Source organism: Moschus berezovskii, chromosome 11 (assembly GCF_049115385.1).
Source record: "Moschus berezovskii isolate FMDL1 chromosome 11, NW_MosBer_1.0, whole genome shotgun sequence".
Taxonomy (NCBI): domain Eukaryota; kingdom Metazoa; phylum Chordata; class Mammalia; order Artiodactyla; family Moschidae; genus Moschus; species Moschus berezovskii.
Genome location: NC_142470.1, coordinates 57,331,108 through 57,353,629, shown reverse-complemented (window position 1 = coordinate 57,353,629; position 22,522 = coordinate 57,331,108). Strand labels below are relative to the sequence as shown.

Below are 22,522 nucleotides of genomic sequence, written 5' to 3'. Positions count from 1 at the left end.
TAGTCCTTTCAGTGAATATCCAGGATTGATTTCCTTTGAGATTGACTTACTTGATCTCCTTGCAGTCCAAGGGACTCTCAAGAGTCTTCTATAGCACCACAATTCAAAAGCATGAATTCTCAGCCTTCGTTATGGTCCAGCTCTCACATCCATACACGACTACTGGAAAACCATAGCTTTGACTATATGGATCTTTGTTGGCTAAGTGATGTCTCCACTTTTTACTATGCTGTCTAGGTTTGTCATAGCTTTTCTTCCAAGGAGCAAGTGTCTTAATTTCATGGCTGTAGTCACTGTCTGCAGTGATTTTGGAGTCCAAGAAAATAAAATCTGTCACTGCTTCCACTTTTTCGTCTTCTATTTGCCATGAAGTGATGGGACCAGATGCCATGATTTTAGTGATCTGGTCCTATGACCTTGATGAACTGTGCTTTCACTTTTAAATTATTTTTTAAAAATTAGGATATAATAGCCAGGGAACTATATTCAATATCCTGTGACAAACCATAATGGAAAAGAATATGAAAAATAATATATATGTATGTATAACTGAGTCACTGCTATACAGAAGAAATTAACATTGTACATCAACTACACTTCAATAAATTTTTTTAAACTGTTGAGTCAAAAAAATTGAGATATAGTTGATGTGCAATATTATATGTTACAGGTGTACAGCAGAGTGATTCACAATTTTTAAAGGTTATACACCATTTATAGTTATCATAAAATATATCCTACTTGTGTCATATAATATGCCCTTATAGCTTTCTAATTTTATACATGATAGTCTATACTTCTTAATCTCTTATCCCTGTTCTGCCCCCCACTCTTTCCTTTCTTCTCGTGTAACCACTAGTCAGTTCTCTGTATCTGTGAGTCTGTTTCTCTTTTGTTATCTTCACAAGTTTGTTGTATTTTTTGGATTCCACATATAAGTGATATCACACAATATTTCTCTCTCTCTGTCTGACTTATTTCATTCAGAATAATGCCCTCCAAGTCCAACCTGCTGTTGCAAATAGCAAAATCAATGATCTGTGCTTTTGAAGAGCAGTGTTTGATTTATCTGCCTTGGATATTTGCTATTGTACTTTTATAACCTTTTCATCTGTGGATCCATAAATCCTTGTATAATATGACATAACTATCCCCAGAATGGAGAGAGAAGAACAAAAGAGAAAGTACTGTCTGGATTACCATCCAAATCCCCATATTATGGAAGATTAGCAGGTAGATTATGGACGAGGCAGAGGCTGGAAGGTGAGGGGGTGGTCAGTGACAAGAAGATACCTAACTATCTTAGGATGCCATGAAAGATCCAGAGACAACAGGTGGCTAAATTGGAACCAAATGCTGAAGCTGAGGTGAAACATTTATTTATTTAAGAAGATTATAATTTACAAAACCAGTGAGATGATTATGGATGTTTCAGGTTTATATACACAATATGAATATGCATTTAAGTTGAAAGGCCACATACCTGGTAAACTAGGTTGGCATTTTCATGCATTCCAAATATTTCTGGGTCATCTATCAAAGGCAGGTTTTCAATGTAGTCTTTAAACTCTTGCAGGCTGTCAGCCAAGGGCGCAAAATAGATACCTGTTATTGAAGACACAGAAGGCAAATATGTCTTAAATGGTGCTTCTCTGTCTGTTCAGATGGTGGCTATCATCAGTTGCTTCATGGATAAACAGGGATGGTTTTTTGCAAGCCCGCTAGCTTTCATTGCTGTGTCAAATTCCTTCACATTTTCTGGAGGCCTTTAGCATCTATCAGTGTCCTAACCTTTTAAGGTGTCACCTGCAGAACATTCCAAGATTCTAAGAATTCATGGATGTGCTGCTGAAAGGTGTGCTTTGAAGTGATAGAACTTTGAAAACACATTTAGACAGAATACAATCCACTTTAGACCAAAAACAGTTAAAAACGGTTATCACACAATAGATATCTTTGTACTCTTACAACCAAAGCTGCTGTGACAATCCTGGACAGCATATTAAAAAGCAGAAACATCACTTTACCAACAAAGGTCCATATAGTCAAGGATATGGTTTTTCCAGTAGTAGTCATGTATGGACATGAGAATTGGACTGAAGAATTGGTGCTTTTGAACTATGGTGCTGGAGAAGACTCTTGAGAGTCCCTTGCACAGCAATGAGATCAAACCAGTCAATTCTAAAGTAAATCAACTCTGAATATTTATTGGAAGGACTGATGCTGAAGCTACAATACTTTGGCCGCCTGATGCAAAGAGCCAACTCATTGGAAAAGACTCCGATGTTGGAAAAGATGGAGGGCATGAGGAGAAGGGGGCAACAGAGAAAGAGATGGTTGGATGGCATCACTGATTCAACGGTTATGAGTTTGAGATAGTGAAGGACAAGGAAGCCTGGCATCCTGCGGTCCCTGGGGTTGCAAAAAGTCAGACACAACTTAGCAACTGAAAAAGGAACAAAGCATGGGGATGATGAGAATGGGGGTCTGGGTTGTGAGGACTGGACACAGACAGTTCCTGGATGGAAAACTGAGGATACTATTAATGACTTCTTGGAAAAGGTCTTTTTCTATAGTATTGAAAAGTCACTCACCTGATTCAGAATATTTATAACCATCTTGTAATGTTTCAGGAGAAAAAAATCTTTTCAAGACAGTACGAAGGCATCTTTGATCCCAGGTATCCGTAACTCTTCCACCATAGGTAATTTCACCTGAAAAGGAGCTTGCATTTAAAAATGTTGCTTGTTTTTAACTAATATGCATACCTACATTCTAATAAGTTTATTTATTTACACATTTGGCACATTGTCTTTCCACTAACCTATCCCTAAAGATAATAAAAGTCAATTTTTAAAAAGCAGAAAGAAGACTAGTATATGTTGTTGTTGTTAGTTGATATGTTGTGTCCAACTCTTTTGTGACCCCCACCTGAACTGTAGCCTGCCAGGCTCCTCTATTCATGAGGTTTCCCAGGCAAGAAAATACTATAGTGGGTTGCCATTTTCTCCTCCAAGGGATCTTCCTGACCCAGGGATGGAACCCTTGTCTCCTGCATTGGCATGTGGATTCTTTACCATTGAGTCACCAGAGAAGCCCAAGGAGATATATGTAATTTCCCCCAGTTATTTTGCCATTCCCAAATAATTGAAACTAAAGCTACTGAGCTCTGTTTACATATTTCTTCCTTCTTCCTGTTTTTTTTCTTTGTTTAAAAAATACTGAAATATTGACTTTTGGCCTTATCCCATCATTGAGTGTAGTATTGTAAAACATACCTACTTTGCATCAAAGACTGCTTTTTCAGGGGCCAGTAAGTTAATGGAACCAAAATATTTACAACAAGGCATTCAAAATCTCTACATACCTTATACATTATTGATGTACAAGGAGGAAAGGATAGATCCAAGATGAAAAAGACAATTTACCTCACAGAAATTATATTATGGGGAATTAAAATTTATTCGTATCCCATCTCTCTTTCCACAGAGAAGCTATGCTCCATTGTCACCCCCACATTATAAATAGGAAAGATAGTTATTCTGTGCTGTAATGATTATATTACTGATGTGGTGGTTTAGTTGCTAAGTCATGTCTGACTCTTGTGACCCCATGAACTGCAACCTGCCAGGTTCCTCTGTTCATGAAATTTCCCAGGCAAGAATACTGGAGTGAGTTGCCATTTCCTTCTCCAGGGGATCTTCCCCACACAGGGACTGACCCTGCATCTTCTGCATTGTGGGTGGATTCTTTACCCATGAGACACCAGAGAAGCTCACTGCTGATATAATTCCTTAGAAAAATTCCAGACCCACTGCTACAATTTATTATTCACCTTTGTAGTGCTCCAAGAATAATTTTACCTATGATACTGATGTTGTCAACTTCTGAATCTTTTAAATGTTCATCTGCTCATCTCCATCTCTTATGTCAAGATTTTTTTTTCATTCTCTTTCAAGCTGAGATGGTTGGTTGAAAGAAAGTTATTTGTGCTTGGATCTTTGTAGTTTATTTCTTCCAGGATAGCAATGTGCTAACTGGCATCTATCTTTCGTCTCCTGTTGAAGCACCTCTGGACAGTCTTTTTTAAAAAAATTTATTTATTTTAATTGGAGGCTAATTACTTTACAGTATTGTAGTGTTTTCTGCCATACATTCACATGAATCAGCCATGGGTGTACATGTGTTCCCCATCCTGAACCCCCCTTCCATCTCCCTCCCCATCCCATCCCTCAGGGACATCCCAGTGCACCAGCCCTGAGCACCTTGTCTTACGCATTGAAACTGTACTGGCGATCTGTTTCACATATGATAATATACATGTTTCAATGCCATTCTTTCAAATCATCCCACCCTCGCCTTCTCCCAGAGTGCAAAAGTCTGTTCTTTACATCTGTGTCTCTTTTGCTGTCTTGCATTTAGGGTTATTGTTAGCATCTTCCTAAATTCCATATATATGCATTAATATACTGTACTGGTGCTTTTCTCTCTGACTTACTTCACTCTGTATAATAGGCTCCAGTTTCATCCACCTCAGAACTGATTCAAATGCATTCTTTTTAACAGCTGAGTAATATTTCATTGTGTATATGTACCACAGCTTTCTTATCTGTTTGCCTGACGATGGACATCTAGGTTACTTCCATGTCCTGGCTATTATAAATAGTGCTGCAATGAACATTGGGGTACACGTGTCTCTGTCAATTCTGGTTTCCTCGGTGTGTATGCCCAGCAGTGGGATTACTGGGTCGTATGGCAGTTCTATTTCCAGTTTTTAAAGGAATTTCCACGTTGTTCTCCATAGTGGCTGTACTAGTTTGCATTCCCACTAACAGTGTAAGAGGGTTCCCTTTCCTCCAGACCCTCTCCAGCATTTATTGTTTGTAGACATTTTAATAGCAGCCATTCTGACCGCTGTGAGATGGTATCTCACTGTGGTTTTAATTTGAATTTCTCTGATAATATGTTGAGCATCTTTTCATGTGTTTGTTAGCCATCTTTATGTCTTCTTTGGAGAACTGTCTGTCTAGTTCTTTGGCCCATTTTTTGATTCGGTCGTTTATTTTCCTGGAATTGAGCTGCAGGAGCTGCTTGTATATTTTTGAGATTAATTCTTTGTCTGTTGCTTCGTTTGCTATTATTTTCTCCCATTCTGAAGGCTGTCTTTTTACCTTGCTTATAGTTTCCTTCGTTGTGCAAAAGTTTTCAAATTTAATTAGGCCCCATTTGTTTATTTTTACTTTTATTTCCATTACTCTGGGAGGTGGGTCATAGAGGATCCTGCTGTGATTTACATCAGAGAGTGTTTTGCCTATGTTTTCCTCTAGGAGTTTTATAGTTTCTGGTCTTATATTTAGATCTTTAATCCATTTTGAGTTTATTTTTGTGTATGGTGTTAGGAAAGTGTTCTAGTTTCATTATTTTACAAGTGGTTGACCAGTTTTTCCAGCACCACTTGTTAAAGAGATTGTCTTTTCTCCATTTTATATTCTTGCCTCCTTTGTCAAAGATAAAAAGGTGTCCATAGGTGCATGGATTTATCTCTGGGCTTTCTATTTTGTTCCATTGATCTATGTTTTTGTCTTTGTGCCAGTGCCATACTGTCTTGATGACTGCAGCTTTGTAGTATAGTCTGAAGTCAGGCAGGTTGATTCCTCCAGTTCCATTCTTCTTTCTCCAGATTGCTTTGGCTATTCAAGGTTTTTTGTATTTCCATACAAATTGTGAAGTTATTTGTTCTAGTTCTCTGAAAAATACCTTTGGTAGCTTGATAGGGATTGCACTGAATCTAGATTGCTGTGGGTTCAGTTCAGTTCAGTTCAGTTCAGTCACTCAGTTGTGTCCGACTCTCCGCGACCCCATGAATCACAGCATGCCAGGCCTCCCTGTCCATCACTAACTCCCGGAGTTCACTCAAACTCATGTCCACAGAGTCGGTGATGCCATCCAGCCATCTCATTCTCGGTCGTCCCCTTCTCCTCCCGCCCCCAACCTTTCCCAGCATCAGAGTCTTTTCCAGTGTGAAGAAAGCTGATCGCCGAAGAATTGATGCTTTTGACTGTGGTGTTGGAGAAGACTCTTGAGAGTCCCTTGTACTGCAAGGAGATCCAACCAGTCCATTCTAAAGGAGATCAGTCCTGGGTGTTCATTGGAAGGACTGATGCTAAAGCTGAAACTGCTGTGGGTAGTATACTCATTTTCACTATACTGATTCTTCTGATCCATGAACATGGTATATTTCTCCATCTAGTTGTGTCATTTTTTATTTCTTTCATCAGTGTTTTATAGTTTTCTATATATAGGTCTTTTGTTTCTTTAGGTAGATTTATTCCTAAGTATTTTTTTCTTTTTATTGCAATGGTGAATGGAATTGTTTTCTTAATTTCTCTTTCTGTTCTCTCATTGTTAGTGTATAAGAATGCAAGGGATTTATGTGTGTTAATTTTATATCCTGCAACTTTACTATATTCATTGATTAGCTCTAGTAATTTTCTGGTGGAGTCTTTAGGATTTTCTATGCAGAGGATCATGTTATCTGCAAACAGTGAGAGTTTTACTTCTTCTTTTGCAATCTGGATTCCATTTATTTCTTTTTCTTCTCTGATTGCTGTGGCTAAAACTTCTAAAACTATGTTGCATAGCAGTGGTGAGAGTGGGCACCCTTGTCTGGTTCCTGACTTTAGGGGTAATGCTTTCAATTTTTTCACCATTGAGGATAATGTTTGCTGTGGGTTTATCATATAAGACATGACTAAGTGACTGAACTGAACTGAACTGAATCATATATGGCTTTTATTATGTTGAGATACGTTCTTTCTATGCCTTGTTTCTGGAGGGTTTTTATCATAAATGGATGTTGAATTTTGTCAAAGGCTTTCTCTGCATCTATTGAGATAATCATATGGCTTTATCTTTCAATTTGTTAATGTGGTGTATCACATCGATTGATTTGCAAATGTTGAAGAATCCTTGCATCCCTGGGATAAAGCCCACTTGGTCATGATGTATGATCTTTTTAATATGTTGTTGGATTCTCTTTGCTAGAATTTTGTTAAGGATTTTTGCATCTATGTTCATCAGTGATATTGGCCTGTAGTTTTCTTTTCTGTGGCATCTTTGTCTGATTTTGGTATTAGGGTGATGGTGGCCTCATAGAATGAGTTTGGAAGTTTACATTCCTCTGCAATTTTCTGGAAGAGTTTGAATAGGATAGGTTTTCAGTTCAGATCAGTCACTCAGTCGTGTCCAACTCTTTGTGACCCCATGAATTGCAGCACGCCAGGCCTCCCTGTCCATCACCAACTCCCGGAGTTCACTCAACCTCATGCCCATCAAGTCGGTGATGCCATTCAGCCATCTCATCCTCTATCGTCCCCTTATCCTCCTGCCCCCAATCCCTCCCAGCATCAGAGTCTTTTTCAATGAGTCAACTCTTCACATGAGGTGGTCAAAGTACTGAGGTTTCAGCTTTAGCATCAGTCCTTCCAATGAGCACCCAGGACTGATCTCCTTTAGGATGGACTGGCTGGATCTCCTTGCAGTTCAAGGGACTCTCAAGAGTCTTCTCCAGCACCACAGTTCAAAAGCATCAATTCTTCGGCGATCAGCTTTCTTCACAGTCCAACTCTCACATCCATACATGACTACTGGAAAAACTATAGCCTTGACTAGACGGACCTTTGTTGGCAAAGTAATGCCTCTGCTTTTTAATATGCTATCTAGGTTGGTCAAACTTTCCTTCCAAGGAGCAAGCATCTTTTAATTTCATGGCTGAAATCACCATCTGCAGTGATTTTGGAGCCCAACTGCCGGGAGCCAGCGAGGGAAATCCTACCCGTGGCAAAGGTCAACTGGGGAAGAGGCCTGACGAGCAAAGGCTAATCAGGACTCAAGGAACCCCCTGGACTTACCTGAGCATCTACCCCAAAGAAAACCGGAGTCTGACTGCCTTACTATCTTACGCCTCTTATCAAGTCCTCTAATACTTACGGGGGCTTCCCCCCAACCACCTTTCTCTGAAAACATTAATTCAGAGCTGTAGTTAAAAAGTTCTCCTTGGCTTAATAGGAGTGTTCCAATCCAAGCCCCTCTGATAGCTTTCTAACTAGTATGACAAGTTCGTCAGGGCTCTTCAACTATGAGTGTGACTGTTTATAGCCTCCCAGCCATGCAAGGACAGAAAGCCTTATATTCTAAAATACAGGAATCTGTTGAAGAAGTTAAAATCATTAGAATAGTACTAAAAAAGATTTCATTGTTGAATCAATGCTTGCTGCAAAGTTTCCTCTATCTATTGCATCCTTGGAAATATATTAATCACATATAGAGAATATAAGTAATAGCCTTTGATTTAACCACATCAGATCTTAAGTTAATAAATTCCTTTCTTGTAGCTCACTACACCTTTGCCTTATAGGAATGTAACTTTGTCATGTGTCTAGCACCTGACTTTAGGAAAATCACCTTAAAAGAATATAAGACTTATTCTAGCTAACTAACCTTTGTTAGGAGAGAGGGCCATAAACTGTTAGCAGGCCTCCTGGCCAGAAGATGATGTAAACCACCCAAAACTTTTGTATATCACGAGACATACAAAAATGAGCTCTGATCCTGATAAGGGTCAAGACTGCTGACCCCGCGTGATTTTGGCGTGACTCTATACCTCTCTTTCTCTATTTTTTATGTGCACAGCTTAGGGTACAAAAGCAGCACTGGAAAATAAAGTTTTGGGCCTTGCTCACTGAAGCTTGGTCTCCCCATGTCGTTCTTTCTCTTTTTCCGTCCTTTTCTCTATTCTCCTTTTTCTGGTTGAGATCCTTGGAGCGCTGGGCCCTCTGCGTTTACTTATCTGCCTGGGCTTCTAAGACCCACTCGAGGGGGTGCCCTGGTGGGGGTGCCTCCAGTGATTCGAGAGGGTGCCTGCGGCCTAGGTAAACAGAGCAAACCCCGTGCTGGGGTTTTATTGGTTTCCTGTGTAAACCAAGGAATCATCAGCCCCTGTCTCTCTCTCTCTCTCTGATGCCGAAGCCGTTCATCCCGAGGATACCCTGGGCCATATCGAGGCTGGTCCCCAATACCCAACAAAATAAAGTCTGACACTATTTCCACGTTTCCCCACCTATTTTCCATGAAGTGATGGGACCAGATGCCATGATCTTTGTTTTCTGAATGTTGAACTTCAAGCCAACTTTTTCACTCTCCTCTTTCACTTTCATCAAGAGGCTTTTAGTTCCTCTTCCCTTTCTGCCATAAGGGTGGTGTCATCTGCATATCTGAGGTTATTGATATTTCTCCCGGCAATCTTGATTCCAGCTTGTGCTTCATCCAGCCCAGCATTTCTCATGATGTACTCTACATATAAGTTAAATAAGCAGGGAGACAATATATAGCCTTGACATACTCCTTTCCCAATTTGGAACCAGTCTGTTTTTCCGTGTCACGTTCTAACTGCTACTTCCTGACCTGCATACAGATTTCTCAAGAGGCAGGTCAGGTGGTCTGGTATTCCCATCTCTTTCAGAATTTTCCACAGTTTATTGTGATCCACACAGTCAAAGGCTTTGGCATAGTCAATGAAGCAGAAATAGATGTTTTTCTGGAACTTTCTTGCTTTTTCCATGACCAGTGGATGTTGGCAATTTGATCTCTGGTGCCTCTGCCTTTTCTAAAACCAGCTTGAACATCTGGAAGTTCACGGTTCATGTATTGCTGAAGCCTGGCTTGGAGAATTTTGAGCATGACTTTGCTAGTGTGTGAGATGAGTGCATATGTGTGGTAGTTTGAGCATTCTTTGGCATTGCCTTTCTTTGGGATTGGAATGAAGACTGACCTTTTCCAGTCCTGTGGCCACTGCTGAGTTTTCCAAATTTGCTGGTATATTGAGTGCAGCACTTTCACAGCATCATCTTTCAGGATTTGAAATAGCTCAACTGGAATCCCATCACCTCCACTAGCTTTGTTCGTAGTGATGCTTTCTAAGGTCCACTTGATTTCACATTCCAGGATGTCTGGCTCTAGATGAGTAATCACACCATCATGATTATCTTGGTTGTGAAGATCTTTTTTGTACAGTTCTTCTGTGTATTCTTTCCACCTCTTCTTAATATCTTCTGCTTCTGTTAGGTCCATACCATTTCTGTCCCTTATTGGCTCTTCTCTAAATTTTTGGTAGAATTCAGCTGTGAAGCCGTCTGGTCCTGGGCTTTTGTTTGCTGGAAGATTTCTGATTAAGGTTTTGATTTCTGTGCTTGTGATGGTTCTGTTAAGTTTTCTATTTCTTCCTTGTTCAGTTTTGGAAAGTTATACTTTTCTAAGAACTTGTCCATTTCTTCCAAGTTGCCCATTTTATTGGCATATAGTTGCTGATAGTAGTCTCTTACGATCTTCTGTATTTCTGTGTTATCTGTTGTGATTTCTCCATTTTAATTTATAATTTTGTTAACTTGATTATTCTTCCCCTTTTTTCTTGATGAGTTTGGGGAATGGTTTGTCTATTTTATTTATCTTCTCAAAGAACCAGCTTTTAGCTTTGTTGATTTTTGTTATGGTCTCCTTTGTTTCTTTTTCATTTATTTCTGTCCTAATTTTTATGATTTCTTTCCTTCTATTAACTTTGGGGTTCTTCATTTCTTCTTTTTTCTAATTGCTTTAGGTGCAGAGTTAGGTTATTTATTTGATTTTTCTCTTGTTTCTTGAGGTAAGCTTGTATTGCTATGAACCTACCCCTTAGCACTGCATTTACTGAATCCCATAGGTTTTGGGTTGTTTTGTTTTCATTTTCATTCATTTCTATGCATATTTTGATTTCTTTTTTGATTACTTCTGTGATTTGTTGGTTATTCAGAAGCATGTTGTTTAGCTTCCGTATGTTTGTATTTTTAATAATTTTTTCCCTGTAGTTGACATCTTATCTTACCACATTGTGATCAGAAAAGATGTTTGGAATGATTTCAATTTTTTTGAATTTATGAAGGCTAGATTTATGGCCCAGGATGAGATCTATCCTGGAGAAGGTTCCATGTGCACTTGAGAAAAAGGTGAAATTCATTGTTTTGGGGTGAAATGTCCTATAGATATCAATTAGGTCTAACCAGTCCATTGTATCATTTAAAGATATGTTTCCTTGTTAATTTTCTGTTTAGTTGATCTATCCATGGGTCTGAGTGGGCTATTAAAGTCTCCCACTGCTATTATGTTACTGTTAATTTCCTCTTTCATACTGGTTAGCATTCGCCTTACATATTGCGGTACTCCTACGTTGGGTGCATATATATTTATAATTGTTATATCTTCCTCTTGGATTGATCCTTTGATCATTATGTAGCGTCCCATTCAGATATGACCTAAATCAAATCCCTGATGATTATACAGTGGAAGTGAGAAATAGATTTAAGGGACTAGATCTGATAGAGTGCCTGATGAACTCTGGATGGAGGTTCATGACATTGTACAGGAGACAGGGACCAAGACCATTCCCATGGAAAAGAAATGCAAAAAAGCAAAATGCCTGTCTGAGAAGGCCTTACAAATAGCTGTGAAAAGAAGAGAAGCGAAAAGCAAAGAAGAAAAGGAAAGATATAAGCATCTGAATGCAGAGTTCCAAAGAATAGCAAGGAGAAATAAGAAAGCCTTCCTCAGCGATCAATGCAAAGAAATAGAAGAAAACAACAAAATAGGAAAGACAAGAGATCTCTTCAAGAAAATTAGAGATACCAAGGGAACATTTCATGCAAAGATGGGCTCGAAAAAGGACAGAAATGGTGTGGACCTTCCAGAAGAAGAAGATATTAAGAAGAGGTGGCAAGAATACACAGAAGAACTGTACAAAAAAGATCTTCACGACCAAGATAATCACGATGGTGTGATCACTGACCTAGAGCCAGACATCTTGGAATGTGAAGTCAAGTGGGCCTTAGAAAGCATCACTATGAACAAAGCTAGTGGAGGTGATGGAATTCCAGTTGAGCTATTTCAAATCCTGAAAGATGATGCTGTGAAAGTGCTGCACTCAATATACCAGCAAATTTAGAAAACTCATCAGTGGCCACAGGACTGGAAAGGGTCAGTCTTCATTCCAATCCCAAAGAAAGGCAATGCCAAAGAATGCTCAAACTACCACACATATGCACTCATCTCACACACTAGCAAAGTCATGCTCAAAATTCTCCAAGCCAGGCTTCAGCAATACATGAACCGTGAACTTCCAGATGTTCAAGCTGGTTTTAGAAAAGGCAGAGGAATCAGAGATCAAATTGCCAACATCCACTGGTCATGGAAAAAGCAAGAAAGTTCCAGAAAAACATCTATTTCTGCTTCATTGACTATGCCAAAGCCTTTGACTGTGTGGATCACAATAAATTGTGGAAAATTCTGAAAGAGATGGGAATCCCAGACCACCTGACCTGCCTCTTGAGAAACCTGTATGCAGGTCAGGAAGCAACAGTTAGAACTGGACGTGGAACAACAGACTGGTTCCAAATAGGAAAAGGTGTGTATCAAGGTTGTATTGTCACCCTGCTTATTTAACTTATATGCAGAGCACATCATGAGAAACGCTGGGCTGGATGAAGCACAAACTGGAATCAAGATTGCTGGGAGAAATATCAGTAACCTCAGCTATGCAGATGACACCACCCTTATGGCAGAAAGTGAAGACGAACTCAAAAGCCTCTTGATGAAAGTGAAAGAGGAGAGTGAAAAAGTGGGCTTCAAGCTCAACATTCAGAAAACTAAGATCATGGCATCTGGTTCCATCACTTCATTGGAAATAGATGGGGAAACAGTGGAAACAGGGTCAGACTTTATTTTTTTGGGGCTTCAAAATCACTGTGGATGCTGATCGCAGCCATGAAATTAAAAGATGCTTGCTCCTTGGAAGGGAAGTTATGACCAAATTGGATAGCATATTAAAAAGCAGAGACACTACTTTGGCAACCAAAGTCCGTCTAGTCAAGGCTATGGTTTTTCCTGTGGTCATGTATGGATGTGAGAGTTGCACTGTGAAGAAAGCTGAGGGCCTAAGAATTGATGCTTTTGAACTCTGGTGTTGGAGAAGACACTTGAGAGTCCCTTGGACTGCAAGGAGATCCAACCAGTCCATTCTAAAGGATATCAGTCCTGTGTGTTCATTGGAAGGACTGATACTAAAGTTGAAACTCCAGTACTTTGGCCACCTCATGCGAAGAGTTGATTCAGTGGAAAAGACTCTGATGCTGGGAGGGATTGGGGGCAGGAGGAGAAGGGGACGACAGAGAATGAGATGGCTGGATGGCATCACCGACTCGATGGACATGAGTTTGAGTGAACTCTTGGAGTTGGTGATGGACAGGGAGGTCTGGCGTGCTGTGATTCTTGTGGTCACAAAGAGTCGGACACGACTGAGAGACTGAACTGAACTGAACTGAACTGAGTGTCCTTCTTTGTCTCTTTTCATGGCCTTCATTTTAATTCTATTTTGTCTGATATCAGTATTGCTACTCCCCCTTTCTTTTGGTCTCCATTTGAGTGAGATATCTTTTTCCAGCCCTTAACTTTCAGTTTGTAGCTGTCCCTTGTTTTGAGGTGGGTCTCTTGTAGACAAAATATATAGGGGTTTTGTTTTTGTATCCATTCAGCCAGTCTTCGTCTTTTGGTTGGGGCATTCAACCCATTACATTTAAGGTAATTATTGATAAGTATGATCTGATTGCTATTTATTTTGTTGTTTTAGGTTTGAGTTCATAAACCTTTTCTGTGTTTCCTGTCTAGAGAAGATCCTTTTGCAGTTGTTGAAGAGCTGGTTTGGTGGTGCTGAATTCTCTCAGCTTTTGTTTGTCTGTAAAGCTTTTGATTTCTCCTTCATATTTGAATGAGATCCTTGCTGGGTATAGTAATCTGGGTTGTAGGTTTTTCTCTTTCATCACTTTAAGTATGTCCTGCCATTCCCTTCTGGCCTGAAGAGTTTCTATTGAAAGATCAGCTGTTATCCTTATGGGAATCTCCTTGAGTTATTTGTTGTTTTTCCCTTGCTGCTTTTAATATTTGTTCTTTGTGTTTGATCTTTGTTAATTTGATTAATATGTGTCTTGGGGTGTTTTGCCTTGAGTTTATCCTTTTTGGGACTCTCTGGGTTTCCTGGACTTGGGGTGGCTATTTCCTTCCCCATTTTAGGGAAGTTTTCAACTATTATCTCTTCAAGTATTTTCTCATGGCCTTTCTTTTTGTCTTCTTCTGGAACTCCTATGATTTGAATGTTGGTGCATTTGACATTGTCCCAGACCTCTGGTCAGTCTTATTGGCTTAGCCACTTAGAGTGAGGGTGTAGCTGACTCCCTGTTTCAACAGTTCTAAGAAGGAAGAAGGAGATGCTGTTGTACTTTCCTGAGAATATTCTTCAGTTACCCTCTGGGAAGTCTTAGAACACAAAACTGGGTTAAATCTTTGTGGTCAGTTCATCTAGCTTTGGACCAACTCAAAGCTCCTCTTGCACCCTGGGGGCTGGATGGGAATATAAAGGTCAAGTTTCTTCAGTTGTATGATGATGCCTGGGAAAGGAGGGTGGCTTGGAAAAGTCAGGCTCCCATAATTAGTCAGTGGTGAGAGGAAGAGTTGCCCTAAAATGCATCATTCTAAAAAAAAAAAAAATTCAGGGACTTTCCTGGTGATTCAGTGGTTAAGATTCCATGCTTCCACTGTTGGGAGCATGGGTTGATACTTGGCTGGGAAACTAAGATCCTACATGCCTTGCAGCAGAGTCAAAAAAAATTCAAACTAAAATATCTACATTTTGAGAAGCAGCATGGAAATTATTTACCTTAAAAATCAGGTTTTGTGATTCTGTGTCCAGATTCAGTGTTACCTTTTTTCTTGGATCAAATGAGTAAACCAGAAGCTCTAATAATTTGACTCAAGGTATCTGACTCAATTTTAGGCTTACTTTTAAGTAGCAGTTTTCTGGATTTAGAAGAAAAACATTTGGAAGGGGGTGTCCACCACACATGCCCACTGTGTTTCCTAACCCTGGCGTGACAGTTCCTAAGGGTCTTGCTGCAAATCCTGATGTCATGGTTTTCCCCTTCTCTTCTAGTCTTATCCCCATGGGTTGGCTCAGGGATGACCTGATACAAACTGGACAGGCCTGAGGTCTGGCTTTGTCCTTGTCCATTCTGTGCTCAGATCTGATTCCTGGACTTAGGCATTACTGTAGCTTACTCTATAAAATTTTAAGGACCTCCTCTTCCTCCAACCCCAAACACCTTCTCATATTCAAAGCCTCCTTAATCTTTCTCTGTTTATTCTCTCTTGTCTAGTCTCCCCCTTGGTGTTGCTATAATCCCCTTGTTCAATTCTTCGTCTTGCTTTTACTATAGCTTTGTAAATGACTGCACCTCTTCCCAGCCTAAAAGACTGTACTTGCCAACCATTGCTTATAAGGTAGAGTCCAAATTTATGAAGAACACACATGGGCTTTAAAGATGTGCCCGCAGATTACTTTTTTTTTTTAAGTTTTATTGAAGGTAAAGCTTTCTTCCATATACATCACCTCTTTAAAAAAATGATTAATTCATTTCATATTGGCTGTACTGGGTCTTTGTTGCTGCATAGGCTTTTCTCTAGTCATGGAGAGCAGGGGCTACTCTCCAGTTGTGGTGCATAGGCTTCTAATTGCAGTGGCGTCTCCTGTTTCGGAGCACGGTTTCCAGAGTGCTTGGGCTTCAGTAGTTGCAATTCCCCAGGCTCTAGAGAACAGGCTCAGTAATTGTGCTGCACGGGCTTAGTTGCTCTGTGGCATGTGGGATCTTTGTAGACTAGAGATTGAAACCATGTCTCCTGCACTGGCAGGTGGATTCTTTACCACTGAGCCACCAGGGAAGACAACATCATCTCTTAATAGCCTGCTCCAGCACTACTGAACTATTCACAGTGTCTACAGGCATAGCTCATCCTGACACTGCTGGGCTTTTGCATCAGTGTTCTCTTTGCCAGAGTGCTCTCCTTCCTCTTCTCTTCTGCTGAGCCCAATCCACTTCTCAGCATCCCGCTCAACCATCACACCTCGGTGGACTTTCCCTAGATTCCTCCAGGTAGCATTATTTGCTCCTTTTGAATTCCCATTCATTGTCCTTACAACTTCTATTTTGGTAATTATACCATATTATAGTTTATTTATTATCTGCATCCATGAATTTTTGGTAGATGGGGGCTACACCATCTTTGTATTTCCAGCCTTTAACATAGTAGTACTAAGCTGTATTTTCTGGATTAATCCATAAATGACTGCCTAAAATCTCACCATGAGCAAATATCATTGCCTGGATACAGCACTGCATTAATAAAAGTTTTAAAATTTATTTTATTTTTGGCTGCACTGGGACTTCATTGCTATGCTCAGGCTTTCTCTAGTTGCAGCTAGAGAGAGGGTGACTCTTCATTGTGGTGTGTGGGCTTCTCATTGCAGTGGCTTCTCTTATTGCAGAGTTCAGGCTCTGGGCTTCAGTAGTTGTGGTGCATGGGTCCAGTTGCTCGAGGCATGTGGAATCTTCCCAGACCAAGGATTGAGCCTCTGTCCCTTGCATTGGCAGCATATTCTTAACCACTCTGGACCACCAGGGAAGTCCCCAGTATTGCCTTTTTTCTCCTACTTTTAAAAAACCTTTTTAATGAGCTATATCTTGAAGATCATAAAATCACTTAAATTTCACACGTATAACTAGTTTTTAGTAAATTTACAAGATTGTGTAACTATCATTATAATCTAATTTTAGAACATTTCTATCATCTTCCCCAGAATACATCTTGTGCCCATTTGCAGTCACAGTCCTTTTCTATTCTGCCCCAGGCAATCACTCTTTCTGTCTGTATTCTACTTTCTGTCTGTATATTTGATTTTTTCTGGAAATTTCACATAAATGGAATATACAGCATGTGATATTTTATGTCTGGCTTCTTTGACTTAGCATGTTTTTGAGGTTTATCCATGTTGGAGCATATATCAGTACTTTATTTCTTTTTATGGAGCAATTATGGTTTATCTGGTAAAGAACCTGCCTGCAATGCAAAAGACTTGGGTTCGATCCCTGGGTCGGGAAGATTCCCTGGAGAAGGAAAAGGCTACCCACTCCAGTATTCTGGCCTGGAGAATCCCATGGACTGTATAGGCCAGGGGGTTGCAAAGAGTTGGACATGGCTGAGCGACTTTCACTTTTCAATACTACATTGTGGGGTTTTCCCGTTGGCTCAGCCATAAAGTATTCACTTTCAATGCAGGAGAAGCAGGAGACATGGGTTCCATCCCTAGGCTCGAAAGATCCCCTGGAGAAGGAAATGACAACCCACTCCAGTATTCTTGCCCAGGAAATTCCATGGACAGAGGAGCTTGTGGGTTACAGTCCATAGGGTCACAAAGAGTCGGACACAACTGAGCACATGTGTTGTCAATATTACATTGTATGGAATATACCTTGTTTTATTCATCCATTCATCAGTTGATAGACATTCAGGTTGTTTCCACTTTTTGGTATTATGAATAATGCTGTTATGAACATGAATGCTGTTATGAACATTTATGTACAAGTTTTAGTGTGGACATGTGTTTTCATTTTCCCTGATATATATGCAGGAGTGGAATGGAATTTATAATTCATATGGTAAGACTATTAAAATATTTTCCAAAGCAGTAGCACCTCATTACATTGCCACCAGCAATGTATGAGAGTTTCAGTTTCTTCACTTTCTTGATAACACTTGTTATGATCTTTTTTTTATTACAGTCATCCTAATAGGTATAAAGTGGTATCACAACATGGTTTCCATTTTCATTTTCCTAATGACTGTGAAGAAAGCTGATCGCCGAAGAATTGATGCTTTTGAACTGTGGTGTTGGAGAAGACTCTTGAGAGTCCCTTGGACTGCAAGGAGATCCAACCAGTCCATCCTAAAGGAGATCAGTCCTGGGTGTTCATTGGAAGGACTGATGCTAAAGCTGAAGCTCCAATACTTTGGCCACCTCATGCGACGAGTTGACTCACTGGAAAAGACTCTGATGCTGGGAGGGATTGGGGGCGGGAGAAGGGGACGACAGAGAATGAGATGGCTGGATGGCATCACCGACTCGATGGACATGAGTTTGAGTGAACTCCGGGAGATGGTGATGGACAAGGAGGCCTGGCGTGCTGTGATTCATGGGGTCGCAAAGAGTTGGACATGACTGAGCGACTGAACTGAACTGAATGATTAATTGAGCATCTTTTCATGTGCTTATTAGGCATCTGTATGTATTTTTTGGTGAAATGTACATTCAAAATTTTGCCCATTTTAAAATTGGATTTTTTTTTCTTATTGTTGTAGGAGTTCTTTACATACTTCATAGACAGGTGCCTTATCAGATACATAACTTACAAATATGTTCTCTCAGTATATGTCTTGCTTTTTCATTTTCTTGATAGTGTTTGCTGAGGTGTAAAAGCTTTACATGTTGAAAAAGTTGAATTTATTATTTTTCTTTAATTACTAGTGTCTTTGCACCATATCTAAGAATCCATAATTAACCTAAAGTCATGAGGATTTATTTATATGCTTTCTCTTAAGAGTTTTATATTTTTAGCTGTTACATTTAGATATACCACTCAGTTTGAATTAACTTTTTTGTATGCTATGAGATAAGGATTCAAATTCTGTCTTTAGCAGCTAGGTGTCCAATCGTCCCAGCATCATTTGTAAGTTGTCCTGGTGCCTTTGTTAAAAAACATGATAAATATAAGATTCTCAATTCTGGATTCTCCAGAATTCTGGATTCTCAATTCTGTTCGATTGATTATATGTCTAATGTTATGCCAGTACTATATAGTCTTTTTTTTTTTAAATTTTTTATAGTCTTTTTTATAAATTGAATTTAGTTGATTTACCATATTGTGTTTAAGGTGTACAGCAAAATGATTCAATTATACATATATGTGTATATATCTTTTTTCCAATTATTTTCCTTTATAGTTTATTACAAGTATTGAATATAGCTCCCTGTGCTATACAGTAAATCCAGTCTTGATTATTGTGGCTTTGTATAACTTTTGAAATTGGGAATTATAACTCTCTTGATTCATTCATTTTTTTTCAAAATTGTTTTTGTTTTTTGGGGCCCTTCACATTTTCGCAAATTTTATGATCAGCTTCAGTTGTTAAATCTGTCAGTGATTGTGTTAAATCTATGTTTTGCTTGTGCTTAGTCGCTCGGTTCTGTCTGACTGTTTGCAACCCCATGGACTGTAGCCCACCAGGCTCCTCTGTTCATGGGGATTCTCCAGGCAAGAATACTGGAGTGGGTTTCCATGCCCTCCTTCAGGGGATCTTCCCGACTCAGGGATCAAACCCAGGTCTCACACATTTCAGGCAGACTCTTTACCATCTGAGCCACCAGGGAAGCCCGTGTTAAATCTATAGATTGTGTTAAATCTATAGATCGGTCTGGGGAATGTTATCACTTTGACAATATTGTATCTCTCAATTCATAAGCATGTCATGTCTCTTCATTAATTTAGATTATCTTTAATTTTCTTTGACAATGCTTTGCAGGTCTCAGTGTACAAATCTGCAATTCTTTTATTAAATTTATTTTTAAGCTGTTTATTATTTTTGATGTTATCATGAACATAATTACAAATATTTTCAAATTGTTCATTGCCAGTGTACAGAAAAGGAGTTGATTTTTGTATGTTGACTTTGTATCCCACAGCCTTGCTGAACTCATTTGTTACTTCCAGTGTGTGTGTGTGTGTGAATTCCTTAGGATTTTCTGCATTCAAGATGTTGTCATCTGCAAATAAGTTACTTCTTCCATTCTAAACTGATTCCTTTTATTTCTTTTCCTTGTCTAATTTCCCAGGATAGAAACTTCAGCACAACATTGAATAGTAGTAGTGAGAAAAGATATATCATTGTCTTGTTCCTTTCTTTGCTTTTCAAAACCCAGTTACTTTCATGGCAGTAGAAACAATTGAGCTAACGGAAAGGTCAAAGGTTCTAGGAAAGAAAGAAAGCAGAGAAAAGCTAGGAAGCAGAAATTTCAGGGTGTGTACAGGGTGGCAGGGAAGAATACTGTCTAGTTCACTGTTATGTTAAGCAATCTTGGCCCCACAGGAGTGGCTGGGGGCAGAAGTACAAAGGAGCTTCCCAGGTTCCATGCCCATCCTTCTTGGTCCAGCCTGGAGATAGGTCCTCATCCATTTTCACTATTGTTTCACTGCCCTTCACTCAAGCATGTTCCAAGGTGTCACATGCTGTTCAAGTCTCTAGATCAGCTGACCCCTCTCTGCTGTTCCTCATTTCCTTTGCTCACCAATGAAAACCATCCATTCCCATTCTGCTCCTTTTCAGGCTGTCTCCCTCCCCCACCTCCTAATGGGAATCTTTTATTCATTATTTGGGCCTGCATGGTCTAAACTGGATCTAGTTTTATCAGTAAGATCTTACAGGGCCACAATTAATATTTGCTAAAAATTATACTTCATAAAATATTTTTTCCTTTGTCGTAAGTACCCCTGACTCAATAGGTCTCTACTGGTCAACCATGTTCAGATTCTTTTGAACTTAAGAGCACAAACTCTGGAGGCTAGATTGCCTGCATTTAAATCTTGGCTTCACCCTTGTAAATTGTGTACTTCAGTTTCCTTATTTCTAAAATACGGATATAACGGTCTTTACCTTATAGGGTTATTATGAGGATTAAATCTGAAAATTCATGGGCTGTGCCTGAAATGTGCTTGGCATGAAGCAAGAACTATCTAAGAGTTCACTATTATTATCTGGGAAAATATCTGTCCCGTCTTCTCTGTATAAACATTCTTATGATATTCTTATCATGGTCTTATCTTCTCAAAGGGAATATCAGAAGTCATCTCCACCTCACCATACACTTGGGAGGACATCATCTTGGTATAAGCCAGGTAGGTGTAAACCAAAAACTGTGTGGTGGAGAGCTGGACATCAGACCATGTGGGCATACTGACCAGTGATGTAAATCAGTGCATCCCAGGGAATCTTTCCTTCTTGACAGTAAAGGTTGAGGTTCAGTAGAGCGCATTCCCTGTCACTATCATTAAATTCGTAGCAGATATTCCAACCAAGAGGGCCAAACTTTTTTCTCTCCTAGAACAGAAAGTAGAAATGGTCTTAAAATTTGATAAAATTAATTCTGCATAAAAATACTGAAAACCAGAGTTTCTGTTGAAGTCTGGCATCCTCATTGTGCAAAATGCCATTCAACTTGAGTGAGGTTTTCAGTTTGACTTTCACCAAACAGGGCAGGCACCTCTTCCTCCAACTCTGGCCTTTTTCCAGTTTTCTAAAAGATAATTAGATATTACTGGAAATGTGAAATAATGACAGACTCAACAAAAGAACATTTGTTCTTTATGGTAAAATAAAATATTTCCCCATCAAAATAGAAAAAATTATCCCACCTTAGAGTCTTCTTGGTATAAAAATACTGATGCTAATTACCTGTCTGATGGAGAGAGCTGCCCCTAAATCTTCTCAGAAGTTTGTACATCACGTAGGCTTTTCAGTCATGCCTGATGGGTTGATTAAACACTGACTTCTCTATAGAGATCTTTTTTAAAAAATGGTATCCAGAATCTCAATTCCTGTTTCATGACTCTCCACAGGGAAATCTTTCCCACTCTTTTGTTATTGCCCTCTCTCACCTAATTTCTTAACTCTAAACTACTGATTATATCAGAGGATGGGTGCCATGTTCTCTCTTCTTTTTGTTTTTTAAACTTATCTTTTATACAATTTTTAAAGATTACACTCCATTTACAGTTATTACAAAATATTGGTTCAGTTCAGTTCAGTCACTCAGTCGTGTCTGACTCTTTGCGACCCCATGAATCACAGCACGCCAGGCCTCCTTGTCCATCACCATCTCCCGGGGTTCACTCAAACTCATGTCCATCGAGTTGGTGATGCCATCCAGCCATCTCATTCTCTGTCGTCCCCATCTCCTCCAGCCCCCAACCTTTCCCAGCATCAGAGTCTTTTCCAGTGAGTCAACTCTTCGCATGAGGTGGCCAAAGTATTGGAGTTTCAGCTTTAGCATCAGTCCTTCCAATGAACACCCGGGATTGATCTCCTTTAGAATGGACTGGTTGGAACTCCTTGCAGTCCAAGGGACTCTCAAGAGTCTTCTCCAGCACCACAGTTCAAAAGCATCGATTCTTCGGCGATCAGCTTTCTTCACAGTCCAACTCTCACATCCATACATGACCACGGGAAAAACCATAGCCTTAACTAGACGGACCTTGGTTGGAAAAGTAATGTCTCTGCTTTTTAATACGCTCTCTAGGTTGGTCATAAATTTCCTTCCAAGGAGTAAGCGTCTTTTAATTTCATGGCTGCAATCAGCATCCACAGTGATTTTGGAGCCCCAAAAAATAAAGTCTGACACTGTTTCCACTGTTTCCCCATCTATTTCCCATGAAGTGATGGGACCAGATGCCATGATCTTTGTTTTCTGAATGTTGAGCTTCAAGACAACTTTTTCACTCTCCTC

The 22,522-nt window shown here is 39.6% G+C and overlaps 1 protein-coding gene across 1 annotated transcript in view; it reads right to left on the bottom strand.

Moving 5' to 3' along the window:
* DNAH6 (dynein axonemal heavy chain 6) overlaps positions 1-22,522 on the bottom strand; it is a 301,941-nt gene that overhangs the window by 24,726 nt on the left and 254,693 nt on the right. Inside the window, exons 67-69 of the mRNA XM_055400589.2 lie at positions 20,979-21,117; positions 2,595-2,714; positions 1,484-1,605 (exon numbers count right to left, since the gene is read on the bottom strand). Of these exons, the coding sequence (XP_055256564.2) occupies positions 1,484-1,605; positions 2,595-2,714; positions 20,979-21,117 (381 nt within the window). The remainder of the gene's footprint in view (positions 1-1,483; positions 1,606-2,594; positions 2,715-20,978; positions 21,118-22,522) is intronic.